Below are 17,524 nucleotides of genomic sequence, written 5' to 3'. Positions count from 1 at the left end.
CTCTATATAATTGATTTGTCCACTTCTTTGACCATCTCTCACCCTTTCGTTCTCAAAGCCCAGATCACTTTCTGCTGCAGCTCAGGTTTAGCATTGTTGATCCACGTTATTACGATATAATTAGGGTTTCTCAGCTGTGCATCAAGAATCAATGTTTTAGATTTCTAATGATAGCATTTTATTAGTTTTCCATGCTATTAACCTCATCCCCACCCACCCCCCACCCCCGTAATGCCTGATTACATTCTGCTAAAGAAAGGAAATCTGTTTGCCATATCCTTGAAGACTCATCCTTCAATACTAGATTTTCTGTGTGCTGGATTAGCACCATAATGGGGCTTCGGTCTGTAGGTTTGTTTGTTTTTTTAAATGCACAATCCTGATCTGGCCCCATTTGGACAGAGCCGACATGGCCACTGTATTGCATGCTCTGGTAACTTTCAGGCTACCATTTTGTTTCCAGGGCCAATTCAAGGTGCTCACTTAGCATTGAAAGCACTGAATGACTCAGACCGCAAATATCTGGAAGGCTGCCTGCTGCCTTTGGGTACAAAGGCCAGCACAAGGAGCCCTCTTGGTTGTTCCTTCACCTTCAGAAGCTTGGGGGTTGGTGGCCCAAGAGAAGGTCTTCTCTGTGGCAGTGAAATTATGGAACACCTGCCCCACAAAGGTGTGCCTGGCACCTTCATTGGAGAGCTTCCAGTGAATGCTGAAGATGAACCTCATTTCTCTGGCCTTTTGATACTTGAGATATTTTTAGGACATTTGTTTAGTCATTTAGTCATGTCCGACTCTTCGTGACCCCATGGACCAGAGCACGCCAGGCACTCCTGTCTTCCACTGCCTCCCGCAGTTTGGTCAAACTCATGTTCGTAGCTTCGAGAACACTGTCCAACCATCTCATCCTCTGTCGTCCCCTTCTCCTTGTGCCCTCCATCTTTCCCAACATCAGGGTCTTTTCCAGGGAGTCTTCTCATGAGGTGGCCACAGTATTGGAGCCTCAGCTTCAGGATCTGTCCTTCCAGTGAGCACTTGGGGCTGATTTCCTTCAGAATGGATAGGTTTGATCTTGATGTTAGGACATACATTATTTCTGTCATTGTGAGTTGTTTTAAACCATTTTTAATATTGTGCTCTAATGATGTAAACCGCCCTAGGACCTTAGGGTGAAAGGCAGCTAATTCATTCTAATCAGAGTTTGTATGGTGGCGGCAGCAGCGGAGCCCGAGTCCCTTCCAGTATACCTGAAGAAGCGTCTCCACCCCCATTGTTCTGCCCGGACACTGAGGTCCAGCACCGAGGGCCTTCTGGCGGTTCCCTCGCTACGAGAAGCCAAGTTACAGGGAACCAGGCAGAGAGGGCCTTCTCGGTAGTGGCACCCACCCTGTGGAATGCCCTCCCACCAGAGGTCAAAGAGAACAACAATTACCAGACCTTTAGAAGGCATCTCAAGGCAGCCCTGCTTAGGGAAGCTTTTAATGTTTGATTTCTGTATTTTAATGCTTGTTGGAAGCCGCCCAGAGTGGGGGAACCCGGCCAGATGGGCGGGGTATAAATAATAAATTATGATGATGATGATGATTATTATTATTCTAATCCCTGGGGTCCTGGATCCAGCAAGGGTTAAAATCTAATGGAGGATTACATAGCTGAGCTCTGCAAGTCTCTCTGTGAGCTAATGGTTGTAGTTCCTTCTTAAGTACTGTTTTTACTATAACAAAGAAAGAGGTTCTATGCCAAAGGGCAAATGGGCGGGCATTCCCTTGGCTGCTAGTGAGAAGGGCAAGAGCCTGTGTGTGTGTGTGTGTGTGTGTGTGTCTGTGTGTGTGCGCAGGAAGAAGCCAGAGAGTAACAGCCATGCAGGATTTCCAATGGAATCCAAGGGTATGGGTAGGCAAACTAAGGCCCGGGAACCTTCTCAATCCGGCCCACGAAGAGTCCGGGAATCAGTGTGTTTTTACATGAAAATAATAATAATAATAATAATAATAATAATAATAATAATAATAATAAATACCCCGCCCATCTGGCTGGGTTTCCCCAGCCACTCTGGGCGGCTTCCAACAGAAAAATGAAATAAAATAATCTATTAAACATTAAAAGCTTCCCTAAACAGGGCTGCCTTCAGATGTCTTCTAAAAATCTGGTAGCAACGAGCTTCTCTCAACGAGCCAATCTTTCAAGACCGGTGTTATGTGGTCTCGGTGGGCGCTCCCAGTCACCAGTCTAGCTGCCGCATTCTGGATTAGTTGTAGTTTCCGGGTCACCTTCAAGGGTAGCCCCACGTAGAGCGCATTGCAGTAATCCAAGCGGGAGATAACTAGAGCATGCACCACTCTGGCGAGACAGTCTGCAGGCAGGTAGGGTCTCAGCCTGCGTACCAGATGGAGCTGATAAACAGCTGCCCTGGACACAGAATGGACCTGCGCCTCCATGGACAGCTGTGAGTCCAGAATGACTCCCAGGCTGCGCACCTGGTCCTTCAGGGGCACAGTTACCCCATTCAGGACCAAGGAGTCCTCCACACCTGCCCGCCCCCTGCCCACCACGAACAGTACTTCTGTCTTGTCAGGATTCAGCCTCAATGTGTGCTTTTATTTAAAATTCAACTCTGGGTTATTTGTGGAGCATAGGAATTCCTTCATCCCCCCCCCCCCCAGCAAATACAGTCCAGTCCCCCACAAGGTCTGAGGGACAGTAGACTGGCCCCCTGCCGAAAAAGTTTGCTGACCCCTGTGCAACAAAATCAAATGAAAAGAATCCAATTCATGTTTTCATGAATGGTACGCTTGGACCTTGAAACTATGAAACTAGAGCTGATGAAGAATAAACTGAAACAGGGCCTTGTCCTGGATTTCTAAAAACTGGATTGCTACTGGAATTTGTCTTATTGTTCTCAACTTAAAACTTTATAAAAATTACCTGGCCATTACCTGGCCAGAGCTCTTGGATTCTTTTCATTTGATGTTCTCAACTCTCCAAGGACCCCTGTCCAAGGCCATGGCTATGGGGGGAGCAAGAGCTTCTTGGGTGAAGATGCTGTGAGCCCCTCCCATCTCAGGCTCCGGTTGTATAGATGTGTAAATGAACCATATATCCTAAAGACACACCACAGCCCCTGCTGTCCCTCATTGCAAGGAAACTGGACCCTGCCTGGGGTAGTGCTTAACAATATCAGCAGCCGCAATGAAAACAATTCCCCCACCCCCAGGCAAAAACCCAACCCAACTAATATCCCTGTGGCGCATTATACAGACATCTTCCTCCAGGGTGCAATGCCCAGCAGAAACACATAAGATTTTGATAAAATAAGGATTTGCATTTATTACCCCAGGATCATTTGCAACCAAATAAATTAACAAAACAATCACCTTTGGCTGAGTGGAGGGGCTTCAATATTTACAGCGAAAAGAAATACACAAAGAAAGAAACGGGATACAAAGGGGACTCCCAATCAGGCTACGTTGGGGGCCACCGCAATGATGGTCGTGGGGGAACGGGAGAGTTTACCTCTCAGGCAGCAATGGTACTCACAGAGATCTTCTCAGCAGTTGCCCCTGTGGCTGCCGTGCTACTTGCTCACAGTGCACCAACAGGGCATCATTACACGAGGTGGTGTGCGGGGACATGCTGAAAAAAGTGGTGGGCCGTGGGGGATGCCACCTTTACGCCCTTCCACAATGCCCCAGAACAACTCGCTGTCCAGAACCTTGTTAGACAGCACCCACTGATGATTTAAGGTGGAAAAATGATATACGTGATGAAGAGAACAAATGTAGCAAAATGAGGGAGCTTTCAACCACTGGACGGCAACTAAGGAAACATGTTTCTTTGTTTTTACAAACAAATGACGACATGAACCTGTTCTTTGGTAGCAACCCCCCCCCCAAAAAACTGGCATTAATAAAGTGAGATTCCCCCTCACATTGCCTGTACAGTAATCCTCATTTTGGGGGAAAACAAAACTGAACAATTAGGAAGGCAAGATTTAGACCGTCATTCAAAAATCTTTGTTTAAAAAATTACACGTCCTGACATCCCCAGTGATGCAACCTCCTGGCCTCGATGACGCCACCCCTCCCCTATTTACTGCTATCCTCCTGACCCCTTGGTTCCAACTCTCCCTTCTTTGCACATCCAAGGAATACAGCGACCATCATGCCAACTTCTCTGATGTCATCGTGCCACTCACTGTGGAGGGATCCTAGCTTGGCGCATAACTGTGTGCTGCTTCCACAAATGTCCCCAACATCAACAGCTTCTCCTGAGAGCAAAAGAGCAGCAACCAAATCAACAACCTGTTCACAAAAGGCTCTTCCGACATCGAGCCAGTCAGATCTGGTTTCTACAAGCCTTCCAAGGAATCTATAGACAAGAGCTGAGAGAGCGTCACAGTTTAGTGAACTAAAATATTTGGGCAAAGTTTGCTCTCCTTCCTGCAGAGGATGAGAGTCAAAATGCTCAAACGGTCCTGCGGCTGAAACAGTTCACTGACCCCTGCTGGTGTGATTTTAGGAGGGCCGTGGAATCATAAGTTACTTCTAACTTCTTCATATTCTTTGGGCATCCAGGATAACTTGACATTTCTTATGGCGCTGGGGATGCCAATTTTATAATCCCAGCAGTACTCAGGGGATAACACCTTGGTTGGTTTGTTGAGGAGGTAATATTTGTTCAGGTGGCTTTCGTCATGCCACACCGCTTCAAAGTTGTGTTCCTTGTCCTCCTTGATGCCTTGATAGCATTGGCGGGTGAGGTTCAGAACATGCCGTGGGGTCCCCCCAAATACGGCCCCGTGGTAATAGTAGTCCCCCTCCCCGTAGGGGATGTACGCAGCCGACTCGGGACGCCTCTCATAACTGAATGCAGTCTTGTCTGCATTGTAAAACCAAGCATGGAGCTGGGCCACGGACTCATCTAGTGTCTCTACTCCATAGTCATTCTGGAAGACCTGGTCAACATCCATGCAGAAGAGGAAGTCTACCTCATGGCGGATGTGGCTCTCGATGAGGTCCCCAATCACCTTCATCCGCATCATGCTGATGTCTTGCCACCGGCTCTCCTTTTCCACCTGGAAGACTTTCAGCACCCGCAGGGGGCCCAGCTCAATAAGAGGCACTTTGGTGAGGTCATCCACCATGATGTAGAAGATCACATTGTGCCCAGTCATGAAGAAGGTGTTTGCAGAAGTCAAGAAGTTCTTCAGGTATTTGTCCAGGTACCTGGGGAATGGAGAGAGACAAATGGAGACAGGTGGGTTCTGGGCAGATCTCCTAACCTAGGGTCCCAGAAGCTGACTTTAAAGCAGGGTGACGATTCCAGTGCTCACCTTTGGACTGAGACCAATATTGTTTTTGAGATGTGAATCAGAACAGATGTGAATAAGGACAGAAGAACCACCTTTGCTCACCTCCATTGCCCTTCCTCTGGGCAAACCCACCATAAGAACATCAGAAGTGTCTGCTGGATCAGGCCAATGGCCCATCTAGGCCAGCATTTTGTCCTCACAGTGGCCAATCAGATGCCTCAGTGAGAAACCCACATGCTTGATCCAAACACAAGAGCATTCTCTCTCCAACCCCCAGCAAGGACTTAAGAAGCATTTGCCACCTCTGACCTTAGAGGCAGAGAATAGTCATTGTGGCTAGTAGCTTTTGACAGCCTTCTCCTCCATTAATTTGTCTGATCTTTTTTTTAAAGCCATTTTAAAGCCATTGGCCTGACCCAGCAGACTTAGGGAGCTGGGTATGTTTAGCATGGAGAAGAGAAGGTTAAGGGGTGATATGATAGCCATGTTCAAATATATGAAAGGATGTCATATGGAGGAGGGAGAAAGATTGTTTTCTGCTGCTCCAGAGAAGCGGACACGGAGCAATGGATTCAAACTTCAAGAAAGAAGATTCCACCTAAACATTAGGAAGAACTTCCTGACAGTAAGAGCTGTTTGACAGTGGAATTTGCTGCCAAGAAGTGTGGTGGAGTCTCCTTCTTTGGAGGTCTTTAAGCAGAGGCTTGACAGCCTTATGTCAAGAATGCTTTGATGGTGTTTCCTGCTTGGCAGGGGGTTGGACTGGATGGCCCTTGTGGTCTCTTCCAACTCTATGATTCTATGATTCTTCTGGGGGAAGAAGATCTGGGTTTCCCCAGAGGAAGGGCACCGGAGGTGACCAAGGGTCATTGTGACAAATACCTGAAAGACTGCCTCCTTCACGGCACACCCTCTCTGGTGCTATGATTGGCAGATGGGGCCTCCTTGGTTGCTCCACCACCCTCAGAAGCTCAATGTGTGTGTGTTGCAGGCTGGGAATGGGTCTTCTCTGGGGCAGCCCCTACCCTGTGGAAACCTCTCCCCAGAGAGGAGTGCCTTCATTGCTCAGCCTCTGATGAATGCTGAAGATGCACATTTCAAGGGTAAGGAGGTGCAGTTTTTAGGACCCACCTTGCAGCTGCAATCTTAAGTTATTTTGCACTGCTTTTGTGTTGTAATTGTTGGAACCTGCCCTGAGTCCTTAAGGCAAAGGACAGGTAATCAATAAATAGGCAGCAGGCCCGAATCCATATCTGAACACAGACTTACTCAAGAGTAACGTGCATCAGATTGGGCTGCAAGTGAACTTACCTCCCAATAGCAAAAACCGTCAAGCCAATGGTGACTTTCTGCTGCTTATAGTAGTTGTCCAAGACCGGTTTCCCAACTGTTCCTTCCCAGATGATGGGTGCTGACCAAGGGGTGAGGGTGGGCATATCCGTTCGTGCTCTGCAAAGAAATGAGAAAAAAGCCATGGATGCCCCAAATGGTGGAAATCTAGTTGGAAGTATATATTAGGTGGGGAATTTCACCCCCACACCACTGCCACCTGAATGCCCTGACTTCTTCATCATTAAAGATGTTTTTGTACATGATTCTCACTAATATACACATTTGTGTACGTGGTTCTTAATAAATGCATTTTGTACACCTTTTTGGCTGGAGAACGGCACTGCAAAATAAAAAAAGCAGAAGTACAAATTTCAAAGGATAGCTGCATTTTTATTTGTTTCTTGGTTCATGAAGCTGACATTTGTAGCATGCCTTAAAATGCATATACATTTAAACGTATGCTGAACAGATTTCTTTCTCCTGCTCCATCCCTGTTCACAGGCTTGGAGCTCAGCTGGAACAAGAACAATACAACACACTGTAAATTAATAACCAACCACATGATGGAAAGTGTCCGCGTTTGCTAAAGTTAGTCAGCTTAGCCAACCACACACCTAGACCTACATCCTGTCCTATCCTCCCAGTGGCCAACCAGGTCCCCAATCGGGTTGCGGATTCACTTCTGCCAGCCGCCTGATTAGCTGCTCCTGCAAGCCAATCAGGTTGCGGATTCACTTCCACCTGGAGTTGGATTGGGTGGATCCTGTGGACCAATCAGACTGCTGATTCTGGATCCTATTGTTCTATGATTCAGCTCAGTACATAACACACACTTTTCAGGCCCCAAACTGGTATGGCTACCAGACCAGTTTGGATCCTCCCTTTTAATGCATCAGCACCTGGAAATACGGATTTGTTCAACTCACTGATCAAACTGCAGTGCTCAAAAGATGTGTGCAGCATTGGGATGGGGCAAAGGGAGGCATCTGACCAGGTGCACACAGAAGGTCCTTGCTTATTAAAAAGTCGCCGGCACAGCTGTGCAATGTCACATTAAACATTTTGTCAGGGAGGGGCAGGAAATGCAGAACTGTTTGCTTGGCAGCATGCTAAATGGAACCAGATGTTGTGCAAATATTTTGGATTATTATGATTTTATAAAACAAAGCTGTTTCCCAGCTACACTTGCCGAAATTTAATTTTAGCAGACTATTTCCAGCCTTGCTTGTTTTCCACTGGAAGCATACAAACACACACACACACACACACACACACACACACACACACACACAGAGAGAGAGAGAGAGAGAGAGAGAGAGAGAGAGAGAGAGAGAGAGAGAGAGAGAGAGACCCTGACAGCTCTAAACAAAAATGTTTTAAAGTTGGAATCGGAGCCAGGCTTCCTGAGTTCATGCTGGTTCTATGAACAAGAGAGCACATTTTTGGAACACCTGTGCCTAGGATAAAATGGTGTCAGTGGCTTTTTGTACATGGTGTCTCTTTATTAACTAATACACTTACTATCCCACTTATTTTGAGCCTGCCCGAAGAGCTAGGAGGAGTCCAAACCAATGGCTTCAAGTTACAAGAAAGGAGATTCTAACTAAACATCAGGAAGAACTTTGTATTTGACAGCGGAGAAGACTCCTACAAGAAGTGATAGACTCTCCTTCACTGGATGTTTTCAAGCAGAGGTTGGGTGGCCATCTGTCAGGGGATTCTTTAGTTGAGATTCCAGCATTGCAGGGGGTTGGACTAGATGACCCTCAGGATCCCTTCCAACGCTACCATTCTATGGTTTTAATATTATAAAAGAAAAGCCAAACCAAAAGCATTTTTGTGTGTGTAAACAACGCTATTTCCCCACTGTCTGAACTGTTTCCTGAGAAGAGCTTCTACTGCAAGAACTTGAGCAAGGACACTTGAAGTCACAGGCTCAAGCAAATGACTGTTCTTGGGTGGGATTACCTTTGTTTTTTTGAGTTGTAAGAAACTGTGGAGTGAGTTTTAGTTATGTGCGCATGGTGGGGACTTTTTGTGTGTCCTTTTTGGACCCTTTTTGGACTTCCTTAAACTGTAACTGGAGGAGATGTGTACTGTATGTCTATTTCACTTTTGCCCACTTCCTGATAGTTGCCACCTTCATTTCTCTACAATTCTACATTAGCTTTAGTCGAAACAAAATTAAAAAATTCCTTCCAGTAGCACCTTAGAGACCAACTAAGTTTGTCATTGGTATGAGCTTTCATGTGCATGCACACTTTTTTAGATACCACACGGAAGTGTGAATTTCAAGGGATAACTGTGCACTGATGAACAGCACACACGAGCTTTCTCCATTGTTCTGTGGCTGTGCCTTGTGAAAACCCAATCTTGCCCACTGGAGTAATGAAGCTTGCGTAAACAAAATCTCTCTTCAGATTTTCTGCACCTCTGATAACTTTATTGATTTATTATTTATTTTGTAAAATGTATACACCATCTGAGTGCAAACAAAACAAAACCCCTCAAAGGTTTACGAAAAGCATAAAACAACAACATTACCAATAAGAATGATGAACAGCATTAACTAAAAACTTTTGAAAAGTTAAAATAACAATAGACTGAAAACAAACTAAAACTCACATCAACTTCCTAAACATGTGAGTAGGCTTGACTAAACAAAATGGTTTTTAGCAGGTGCTGAAAAGAGTACAGTGAAGGTGCCTGCCTGAAATCAATAAGGCAGATGAGAAATGATAAGATAAGATCCCATTCAGCAGGTAAGATGGGATTTTTGCAAGGCTGAGCTGCAGAACAAGAAAAGCTCTCAGCCCTGAGGGCAAATATTTGGTACACAAGCCCATCAAAATACGGGTCAAGAGAAACTGTGGATGAGCCCTTACTTCACATACTGGTTTGCCAAGTGCAAATTAAGCTGAACAGGAAGGATCCCTCCTAATAGTTATCTGCAACCCAGCTTGAACTAGAGGTAGAGAAGACTTCATACAGGGGGAGGTGAGGAGGTCCAGGAATAGTTGCTGGATTGCCTCAAACTTTCTTAGAGACAACCCAAAGCTATAAAGGTAAAGGTAAAGGGACCCCTGACCATTAGGTCCAGTCGTGACCGACTCTGGGGTTGCGCACTCATCTCGCATTATTGGCCGAGGGAGCCGGCCTACAGCTTCCAGGTCATGTGGCCAGCATGACAAAGCTGCTTCTAGTAAACCAGAGCAGCACACGGAAATGCTGTTTACCTTCCCACTTGGAGCTGTACCTATTTATCTACTTGCACTTTGATGTGCTTTCGAACTGCTAGGTTGGCAGGAGCTGGGACCGAGCAACGGGAGCTCACGCCGTCGCAGGGATTTGAACCACCCACCTTCCGATCAGCAAGCCCTAGGTTCTGTGGTTTAACCCACAACACCACCCGCATCCTGCTGCCCAAAGCTATAGTAAGCCCTAAATCATAGATTTGTAGAGTTGGAAGGGAACCCCAAGGGCCATCTAGTCCAACCTCCTGCAATGCAGGAATCACATAGTTCTACTTGCTCTCTAATCAGCAGAGCTCTGCAAGGGTGACCTGTGTTATTACGCCCATTCTGCAGATGCAGGGGTGAGTGGATGAAGCGCTACGGGAATTATGCCCTGACAAAAGTCAGAGGATGAATTTCAGGGGTGTGGTGAGGAATGTGAATAGCTCATTCTCCAGATTTCACAGTAACAGCGCAAGTCCTGTGTTGCAAGCCAATGCCGTTGTGGGTAAGGCTTTGATTGCACCAAGAACTTTCTCCTCTCATTCTGCCATTTCCCTTACCCTCCCTACCCCCCCAACATAAAAAAGTTTTTCCTCCTTACTGTGCATCAAACCAGCTGTTCAATGACAACCCCTTTGGTTCCTTATTCGCATATTCATATCTGTAAGTAGATAAAAAGAAACTGAGAAGCCCTGGAAGCTTGAGTTTTTCTGAGGCCACTGCTGTTCTACAGCTGACTGCAAGCAGAATTAAATGGCCAGTCCTACATGGCACTTAGGAAAGAGCTGCATAATTTGGCAAATTATCCTTCCCCATGCCAAGATCCTTCACAGGATAGTCCCATTCAACAAAGATTCCACTGGTGGTGCATGCTCTAGTTATCTCCCACTTGGACCACTGCAATGCGCTCTACGTGGGGCTACCCTTGAAGGTGACTCGGAAACTACAACTAATCCTGAATGCGGCAGCTAGACTGGTGACTGGGAGTGGCTGCCAAGACCACATAACACCGGTCTTGAAAGACCTACATTGGCTCCCAGTACGTTTCCGAGCACAATTCAAAGTGTTGGTGCTGACCTTGAAAGCCCTAAACGGCCTTGATCCAGTATACCTGAAGGAGCGTCTCCACCCCCATCGTTCCGCCCGGACACTGAGGTCCGGCGCCGAGGGCCTTCCGGCGGTTCCCTCGTTGCGAGAAGCCAAGCTACAGGGAACCAGGCAGAGGGCCTTCTCGGTAGTGGCACCCGCCCTGTGGAACACCCTCCCACCAGATGTCAAAGAGAAAAACAACTACCAGACTTTTAGAGGACATCTGAAGGCAGCCCTGTTTAGGGAAGCTTTTAATCTTTAAGAAATTTGTGTATTCTAATATTTATGTTGGAAGCCGCCCAGAGTGGCTGGGGAAACCTAGCCAGATAGGCGGGGTATTAATAAATAAATTAATAAATAAATATTATTATTATTATTATTACTCCATGCAACTGTACCTTTGATTAGTAGCTTCCGGCTTCTCAATCAAGCTGTAGCCTCCCTTTTTACAGCCAGAATAGCAGCTGTTTTCTTATCTAATCTATACAGCTGTGGTAAATGAATTAGATGAAAAGGACAGGACTAAAGGTCTCCTTTAGGAACAGCAGGGCTGACCAAGGGTACGGTACTGCACACAGGAAGCAAGTAACTAGCCTCTTGAAAACAAAAGGGAGGGACCAAAGGTAACAACTAATTATATGGGTTGTGGGCACCAAAGCATCAATAGAACCTTGCCAATCTACACTGAAGAAGCTGGGGCTGCAACTGCATTAAATAAAAAGGGCCTCAAAATAGCCTTTATAGAACCATAGACCAGGCTTCCTCAACCTCAGCTCTCCAGATGTTTTGAGACTACAATTCCCATAATCCCTGACCATTGTTCCTGCTAGCTAGGGATCATAGGAGTTGTAGGCCAAAAACATCTGGAGGGCCGAGGTTGAGGAAGCCTGTCATAGACTTACTTACTTACTTACTTACTTACTTACTTACTTACTTACTTACTTACTTACTTACTAAATTTGTATACCACCCTTCATTTGGAGAACTCAGGGCAGTTCACAATATAAAAATACAATATAAGCACAAAATATATGATAGAAAACAAAACAGAACAAAACCAACAAGCCCATCTCCCCTGCACTGCCTCCCACAAACACATTTAAATAAAAGGGGTGTTTATCAGCCAAAGGCCTGGCTGGAAAGGAAGGTTTTTGCCTGGCACCTAAAGGTGTATAATGAGGGCGGCAGGCAACCCCCCCCCTTGGGGGAATGTAGTTGGAAAAGGCCCAAGGGGGTCCCAGAGTCTTCAGTATGAGGGCTGAGGGCTGGAATATATAAAACAAGGAAAGTACCTCTGAGCTTATGCAGAGGGCTAGCCCAACAGTCAGCAACCAAATGCAGTCTCTGCATCGGCACATGAGCTCAACATGCTCATATGTTAAAAGTCCCAGATGCAGTTTGATTTCCTGTATGGCCACTATGGAAGGGGCTTGTTGATTTCAGTTTTGGCTCATACTGTATAAGTATATGGTCCTCTTACCGTGAGTTAAACCAGGTGCGTATGGCCAGCCACTGCTCTGTCTGGTTTTTCAACTGGGCAATCTTTAGGCTCCTGTATATGAAAGGAGAAAACAAAAAGATACTTGGAAGATGAACCTGGAAGGATGTGTTGGGGCAGCTAGACCTGGTGGCAACAGCCTGTTTTCTGCATGCAGAAGGCTCCAGGTGCAACTGAGGAGATCTCCAGGACCTGAGTAGCACCCAGAGGGCAACTGCCAGTCAGAGGAGACCAGGCTTTGCCCTCCAGTTGTTTGGAGCTGTCATCCAAAACATCTGGAGGCCCCAGGGTTGCGAATGCTGGTTCTAGGCAATGCCAGAGTAGATGGAGTGAACTGCCTGACAAGGCAGCTGGTGTAGATGGGCCCATAAGATTGTCAGCAGAGGGATGGAAACACACAAATTGTGCTTCCTGGTTAAACATATTTCTATCCTTGGCAGAGTGTCACAGCTCAGCTGACATGGCTTGGCAATGTTGCAAGCAAGCGGCCTGCACCTCCTACAGGCATCTCATTCTGCACAGACAGCTGTGGGCAAAATCTGACACCTGGGCCACTTCCCCCAAACTAAATAGGAATAAAAAGCAGCCTCAGAAGGCTGCGTTTATGGAGGAGTTTATGGGGGAATAATACAGGTATTGGGGATGTTTGCCTGTGAATGGAAAAGCATACTGGGTGTGTGTTAGTGGGAAAAGGGCAAGAGAAGAAAGGGTAAAGCAGCCCCCTCCCCCTTAAACTGAACCTGCCTTGGTGGTGTTTTATTTTAAAAGGACTTCTGGAAAAGGAGGCAGACAAAAATCTGTGTTTTGGCTAATTTGGTGCCATGCCTCCTTCCTGGGACATGACACAGAAGGGGGACCACCCAGGCTATTGGTTTTTGTACACAGCTGAGGAGTTGTTGTTGTTGTTGTTGTTTAGTCGTGTCTGACTCTTCGCGACCCCATGGACCATAGCACGCCAGGCACTCCTGTCTTCCACTGCCTCCCGCAGTTTGGTCAAACTCATGTTGGTAGCTTCGAGAACACCGTCCAACCATCTTGTCCTCTGTCGTCCCCTTCTCCTTGTGCCCTCCATCTTTCCCAGCATCAGGGTCTTTTCCAAGGAGTCTTCTCTTCTCATGAGGTGGCCAAAGTATTGGAGCCTCAGCTTCAGGATCTGTCCTTCCAGTGAGCACTCAGGGCTGATTTCCTTAAGAATGGATAGGTTTGATCTTCTTGCAGTCCATGGAACTCTCAAGAGTCTCCTCCGGCACCATAATTCAGAAGCATCAATTGTTCAGCGATCAGCCTTCTTGATGGTCCAACTCTCACTTCCATACATCACTACTGGGAAAACCATAGCTTTAACGGCAAGGTGATGTCTCTGCTTTTTAAGATGCTGTCTAGGTTTGTCATTGCTTTTCTCCCAAGAGGCAGGCGTCTTTTAATTTCGTGACTGCTGTCACCATCTGCAGTGATCATGGAGCCCAAGAAAGTCAAATCTCTCACTGCCTCCATTTCTTCCCCTTCTATTTGCCAGGAGGTGATGGGACCATCAAGGTTGTGTCATCTGCATATCTGAGGTATGTCAGATATGCAGCTGAGGAGTAGCAGGTGGTTTTGTGCATTCAGGACACAGCATCGCTGGAAACAGTTTGAAGTTGCAGTAGGGCACAAGCAGAAGCTGTCCACACCTCCAGTCCGAGGGAAGAGCTGTGTGGCAGGAGTCCTGGCCTTGAACTCCTAGCCCAGACATTGTCACTTGGATTTGCTCCAAGATCTGAACTTGGGGATGGTGGGGTGAGGAAGAAAGGAAGAAGGAAGGAAGGAAGGAAGGAAGGAAGGAAGGAAGGAAGGAAGGAAGGAAGGAAGGAAGGAAGGAAGGAAGAAGGAACAGCTCTCCTGGGCAGCAGTTGCTCTTCAAGACAGCCCAAATATGTGTTGACAAAACTGTATAACAAAATATTATCCTTTTGCACAGGTCTGTGAGCTTGCTTTTCCTGTTTCCCTTCTCATCTTCCCTCCCCATGTGCCATGTCTTTTAGGACAAGGACTGTCTTCGTAAAGATTTTTGCAATGCTGCTCCAATATCCTGTTTGGCTAATGAGTAGGGTAGGGTAGGGCAATTGCTTTAAAAGAATCATTAAAAGACCCCCCCCCCTTGCCCAAGAACCCTGGCAACCATGAGCAAGACAAACCTATGAGCAAGACAGAGACCCCTCTGCATGTTGTCAGCAGAAAGAGCTAGCAAAGTAAAGAGCAGATGCTCACCTGTTCTTGTACATCCACATTAATGTCCCTTCCCTGCAAAAACAGGAATAAAATGTTATTTATTTCCTTGCAGACTTCTTGTTATATCACAAAGCTGGAAGGGCAGTGCAGCCCTCCTGAGAATAAATCCCCTGTTGTAGTTAATACCATCATATGTTGAGCAGATCCACACGTGTGTGTCAGGGTCAAGCCCTGTGGACTGTCCTTGTGCCCTTCGCGCAGACCAGCAAGCCACCTCTTAATTAGGAGAAGGGCTCAGTGACACAGCATCTACTTAGCATGTAGAGGGTCCTGGGTTCAAGACCTGGCATCTCCAAGTAGAACTGACTGAGACAGGGAAAGATTCTTCTCTGTGGGAAACCCTGGAGAGCTGCTGCCAGTCAGTGTGGACAATACTAAGCTAGATGGACAAACTGGCTGCACTCAGTAAAAAGCACTTTTTCTGTTCTCCTATGAAAAGAATCTGTTCTCAAGTTCTCCCCTGCTAAAGTTCACATCTTGGATACATTCCTTTGTGCATCGGGCTATTTGCTGAATATTCATTAATGTTTTAATAATGATATTTTATTCCCATATTTCAACAATTTGATAGTTTTATATTTGGCAACCTGGCATAGCAGGTTTCTACTCTCAATCATAGCTGTCAAGTTTTTTCCTTTTCTCACGGGGAAGCCTATTCCGCATGAGGGAATTTCCCTTAAAAAAAGGGAGAACTTGACAGCTACGCTCTCAAGGGAGGAAATGTGATGGCGTGGGATCTGTGGCAACTAATGAAACTTCATACCAAACCCACCCCACAACTGAAATAAAAGTAATCAGGACTGGGCCTCCTTTCCTTCAAATGTCACCTGCGGGCAGCCATTCCATCAAACAGTCTCACTGGGAAGGATGGGAAGGCACAGGGTTCATCCCATTAGCTTTGCTCAAAGCCCACCTCCACTACGGTAGGTAAAATTGTTTAGTAATTGGTACCCGTTTTACTTTTCCCTCTCCCCTTCCTCTACTCCTTTCCGGGCATGTTTCTTAAGACTGTAAGCCTTCAGGGAAGAGGCTGTCTTGCTTTAATTCAGTGACTCTCAAAGGGTGTGTCATGTGCCAAATGCGGCAGGAAGATTCAAGGACAATCAGTATTATTGGGAATTTTCTTATGTAACTGCATTTATACTTTCTGAATGTCCCATTACCATATTATAAATTAGTTGTGTTCTATGTTATAAATCAAGCACTGCTAGGAGTTGTTTCTCTCCCCCCGCCATGCATTTCTTACCAATAAAAAATTCAGTGTGGCAAGCAAAGTTTTATTCTGAAACTGTCGCCCAGAGAGAGTGAGAGCCACTGTTTTAATTGTTAGCATGAAAGCCATCCTGGGAGCCTTTTCAGCTGAAGAACAGAGTACAAATGCTCAAAACAAAACAAAGCAACAGCACTTGTGGTTGCAGGCTGCTATCTGCATGGTAGTGCCAACGATTTCTATAGCACTTGGGGGAATGGGATTGACAAAGTGCTTTCTCAAAGATGATGAAGACATGACACTCACAAGGTGGACAGGCGTTATTATTGGGCCACCAAGGACAAATCAGGGCCGGCTCTAGGGGAAGGTTGGCGGGTGCCGGGCCGTCAGGGGGGCACCGGGCGACAGAGCCACATGGCAGCCCACCAGCCGCGGAAAGAAATGGGGCGGGGCGGGGGCGCTGGAGCGATCTCTGCACCACGGCACCCAACAATGTTAAGACAGCCCTGGGACAAATTATGAAAACAGAATACACAGCTTGAAAGCAGAGTGTGGAACTAAATATCCAGAAGCACCCTCCAACGGTTAAGATTCATAACTAAAATTAATATGAATGTAATAAATAATTCCAATGGAATGGTGGATGCACGAAGCCTACCAGAGTTAGCAAAATGACAAAATTCTTATAGCATTAAAGTTGTGCTTTCAGAGCTAGCCCTGGAGTAGCCCAAAATTGGAGCTCTGTTGTTTTCTGAAGAAGGCAGCCCTGTTTAGGGAAGTTTTAAGGATTGATGGTTTTTTTTGTTATGTTTTTAGATATGTTGTAAGCCACCCAGAGTGGATAGGGAAACCCAGCCAGATGGGCGGGGTATAAATAATAAAATTATTATTGTTGTTATTATTATTAGACAAAAGCATGACAAGGTCAAGTTGCTGTGGAAAATTATTTCAGAAGAAAAAATACAAATGGCATGCTTTATCCATTTTGCTTTAGTTAAAGAGCTGCAGATCAAATCGTTAAAAAAAAGCTGACCAAGCCTAATTCTTCTCCATCTATAATGAGAAACAAGATGTTAGGTGTCTTTGATCCCAAACCATGGGTAGGCAAACTAAGGCCCGGGGCCCGGATCCAGCCCAATCGCCTTCTCAATCCGGCCTGCAGAAGGTCTGGGAATCAGCGTGTTTTTATATGAGTAGAATGTGTGCTTTTAAAAAAAAATGCAACTATGGGTTATTTGTGGGGCATAGGAATTTGATCATTTTTTTCCAAAATATAGTCTGCCCCCCCCCCAACAAGGTCTGAGGGACAGTGGGCCAGCCCCCTGCTGAAAAAGTTTATTGACCCCTGTCCTAAACACTTGCTTCTTGTAAGAACAGTACAGTACATTCTAAATGATTTCCAGGATGCCAGGATCGCTTTTCCTACTTACCTGTCCAGGTAAGCAAAAATTGCCAGTGATAATATTGCCAAGAAGGAAATCCATAGCAGAGCTGTCTTCCCCCTGGAGAGCGTCATCCTTATCAGAAAGAAAAAAAGATGTTTGCCAATATCTTCACCGAGAAGCGTTTAGGGAAAGCCTGGA

The 17,524-nt window shown here is 46.1% G+C and overlaps 1 protein-coding gene across 4 annotated transcripts in view; it reads right to left on the bottom strand.

Annotated features, from left to right (window-relative positions):
- Positions 1–2,696: 2,696 nt before the first annotated feature.
- GLT6D1 (glycosyltransferase 6 domain containing 1) overlaps positions 2,697–17,524 on the bottom strand; it is a 38,759-nt gene continuing 23,931 nt past the window's right edge. For 3 of the 4 annotated variants that reach the window (XM_035112748.2, XM_060270604.1, XM_035112747.2), the window contains exons 3-8: positions 17,372–17,458; positions 14,711–14,743; positions 12,446–12,517; positions 10,478–10,537; positions 6,620–6,757; positions 2,698–5,222 (exon numbers count right to left, since the gene is read on the bottom strand). In XM_035112748.2, coding sequence (XP_034968639.1) covers positions 4,529–5,222; positions 6,620–6,757; positions 10,478–10,537; positions 12,446–12,517; positions 14,711–14,743; positions 17,372–17,457 — 1,083 coding nt within the window. In that variant the 5' untranslated portion in view covers position 17,458 and the 3' untranslated portion in view covers positions 2,698–4,528. Of the gene's footprint in view, positions 5,223–6,619; positions 6,758–10,477; positions 10,538–12,445; positions 12,518–14,710; positions 14,744–17,371; positions 17,459–17,524 lie in introns of all 4 variants that reach the window. The other variant, XM_035112750.2, reaches the window with a different exon arrangement.

This window comes from Zootoca vivipara, chromosome Z (genome assembly GCF_963506605.1).
Source record: "Zootoca vivipara chromosome Z, rZooViv1.1, whole genome shotgun sequence".
Classification (NCBI taxonomy): Eukaryota; Metazoa; Chordata; class Lepidosauria; order Squamata; family Lacertidae; genus Zootoca; species Zootoca vivipara.
Note: the sequence above shows the minus strand (reverse complement) of the source record. Positions and strands in the feature narration are given on the sequence as shown.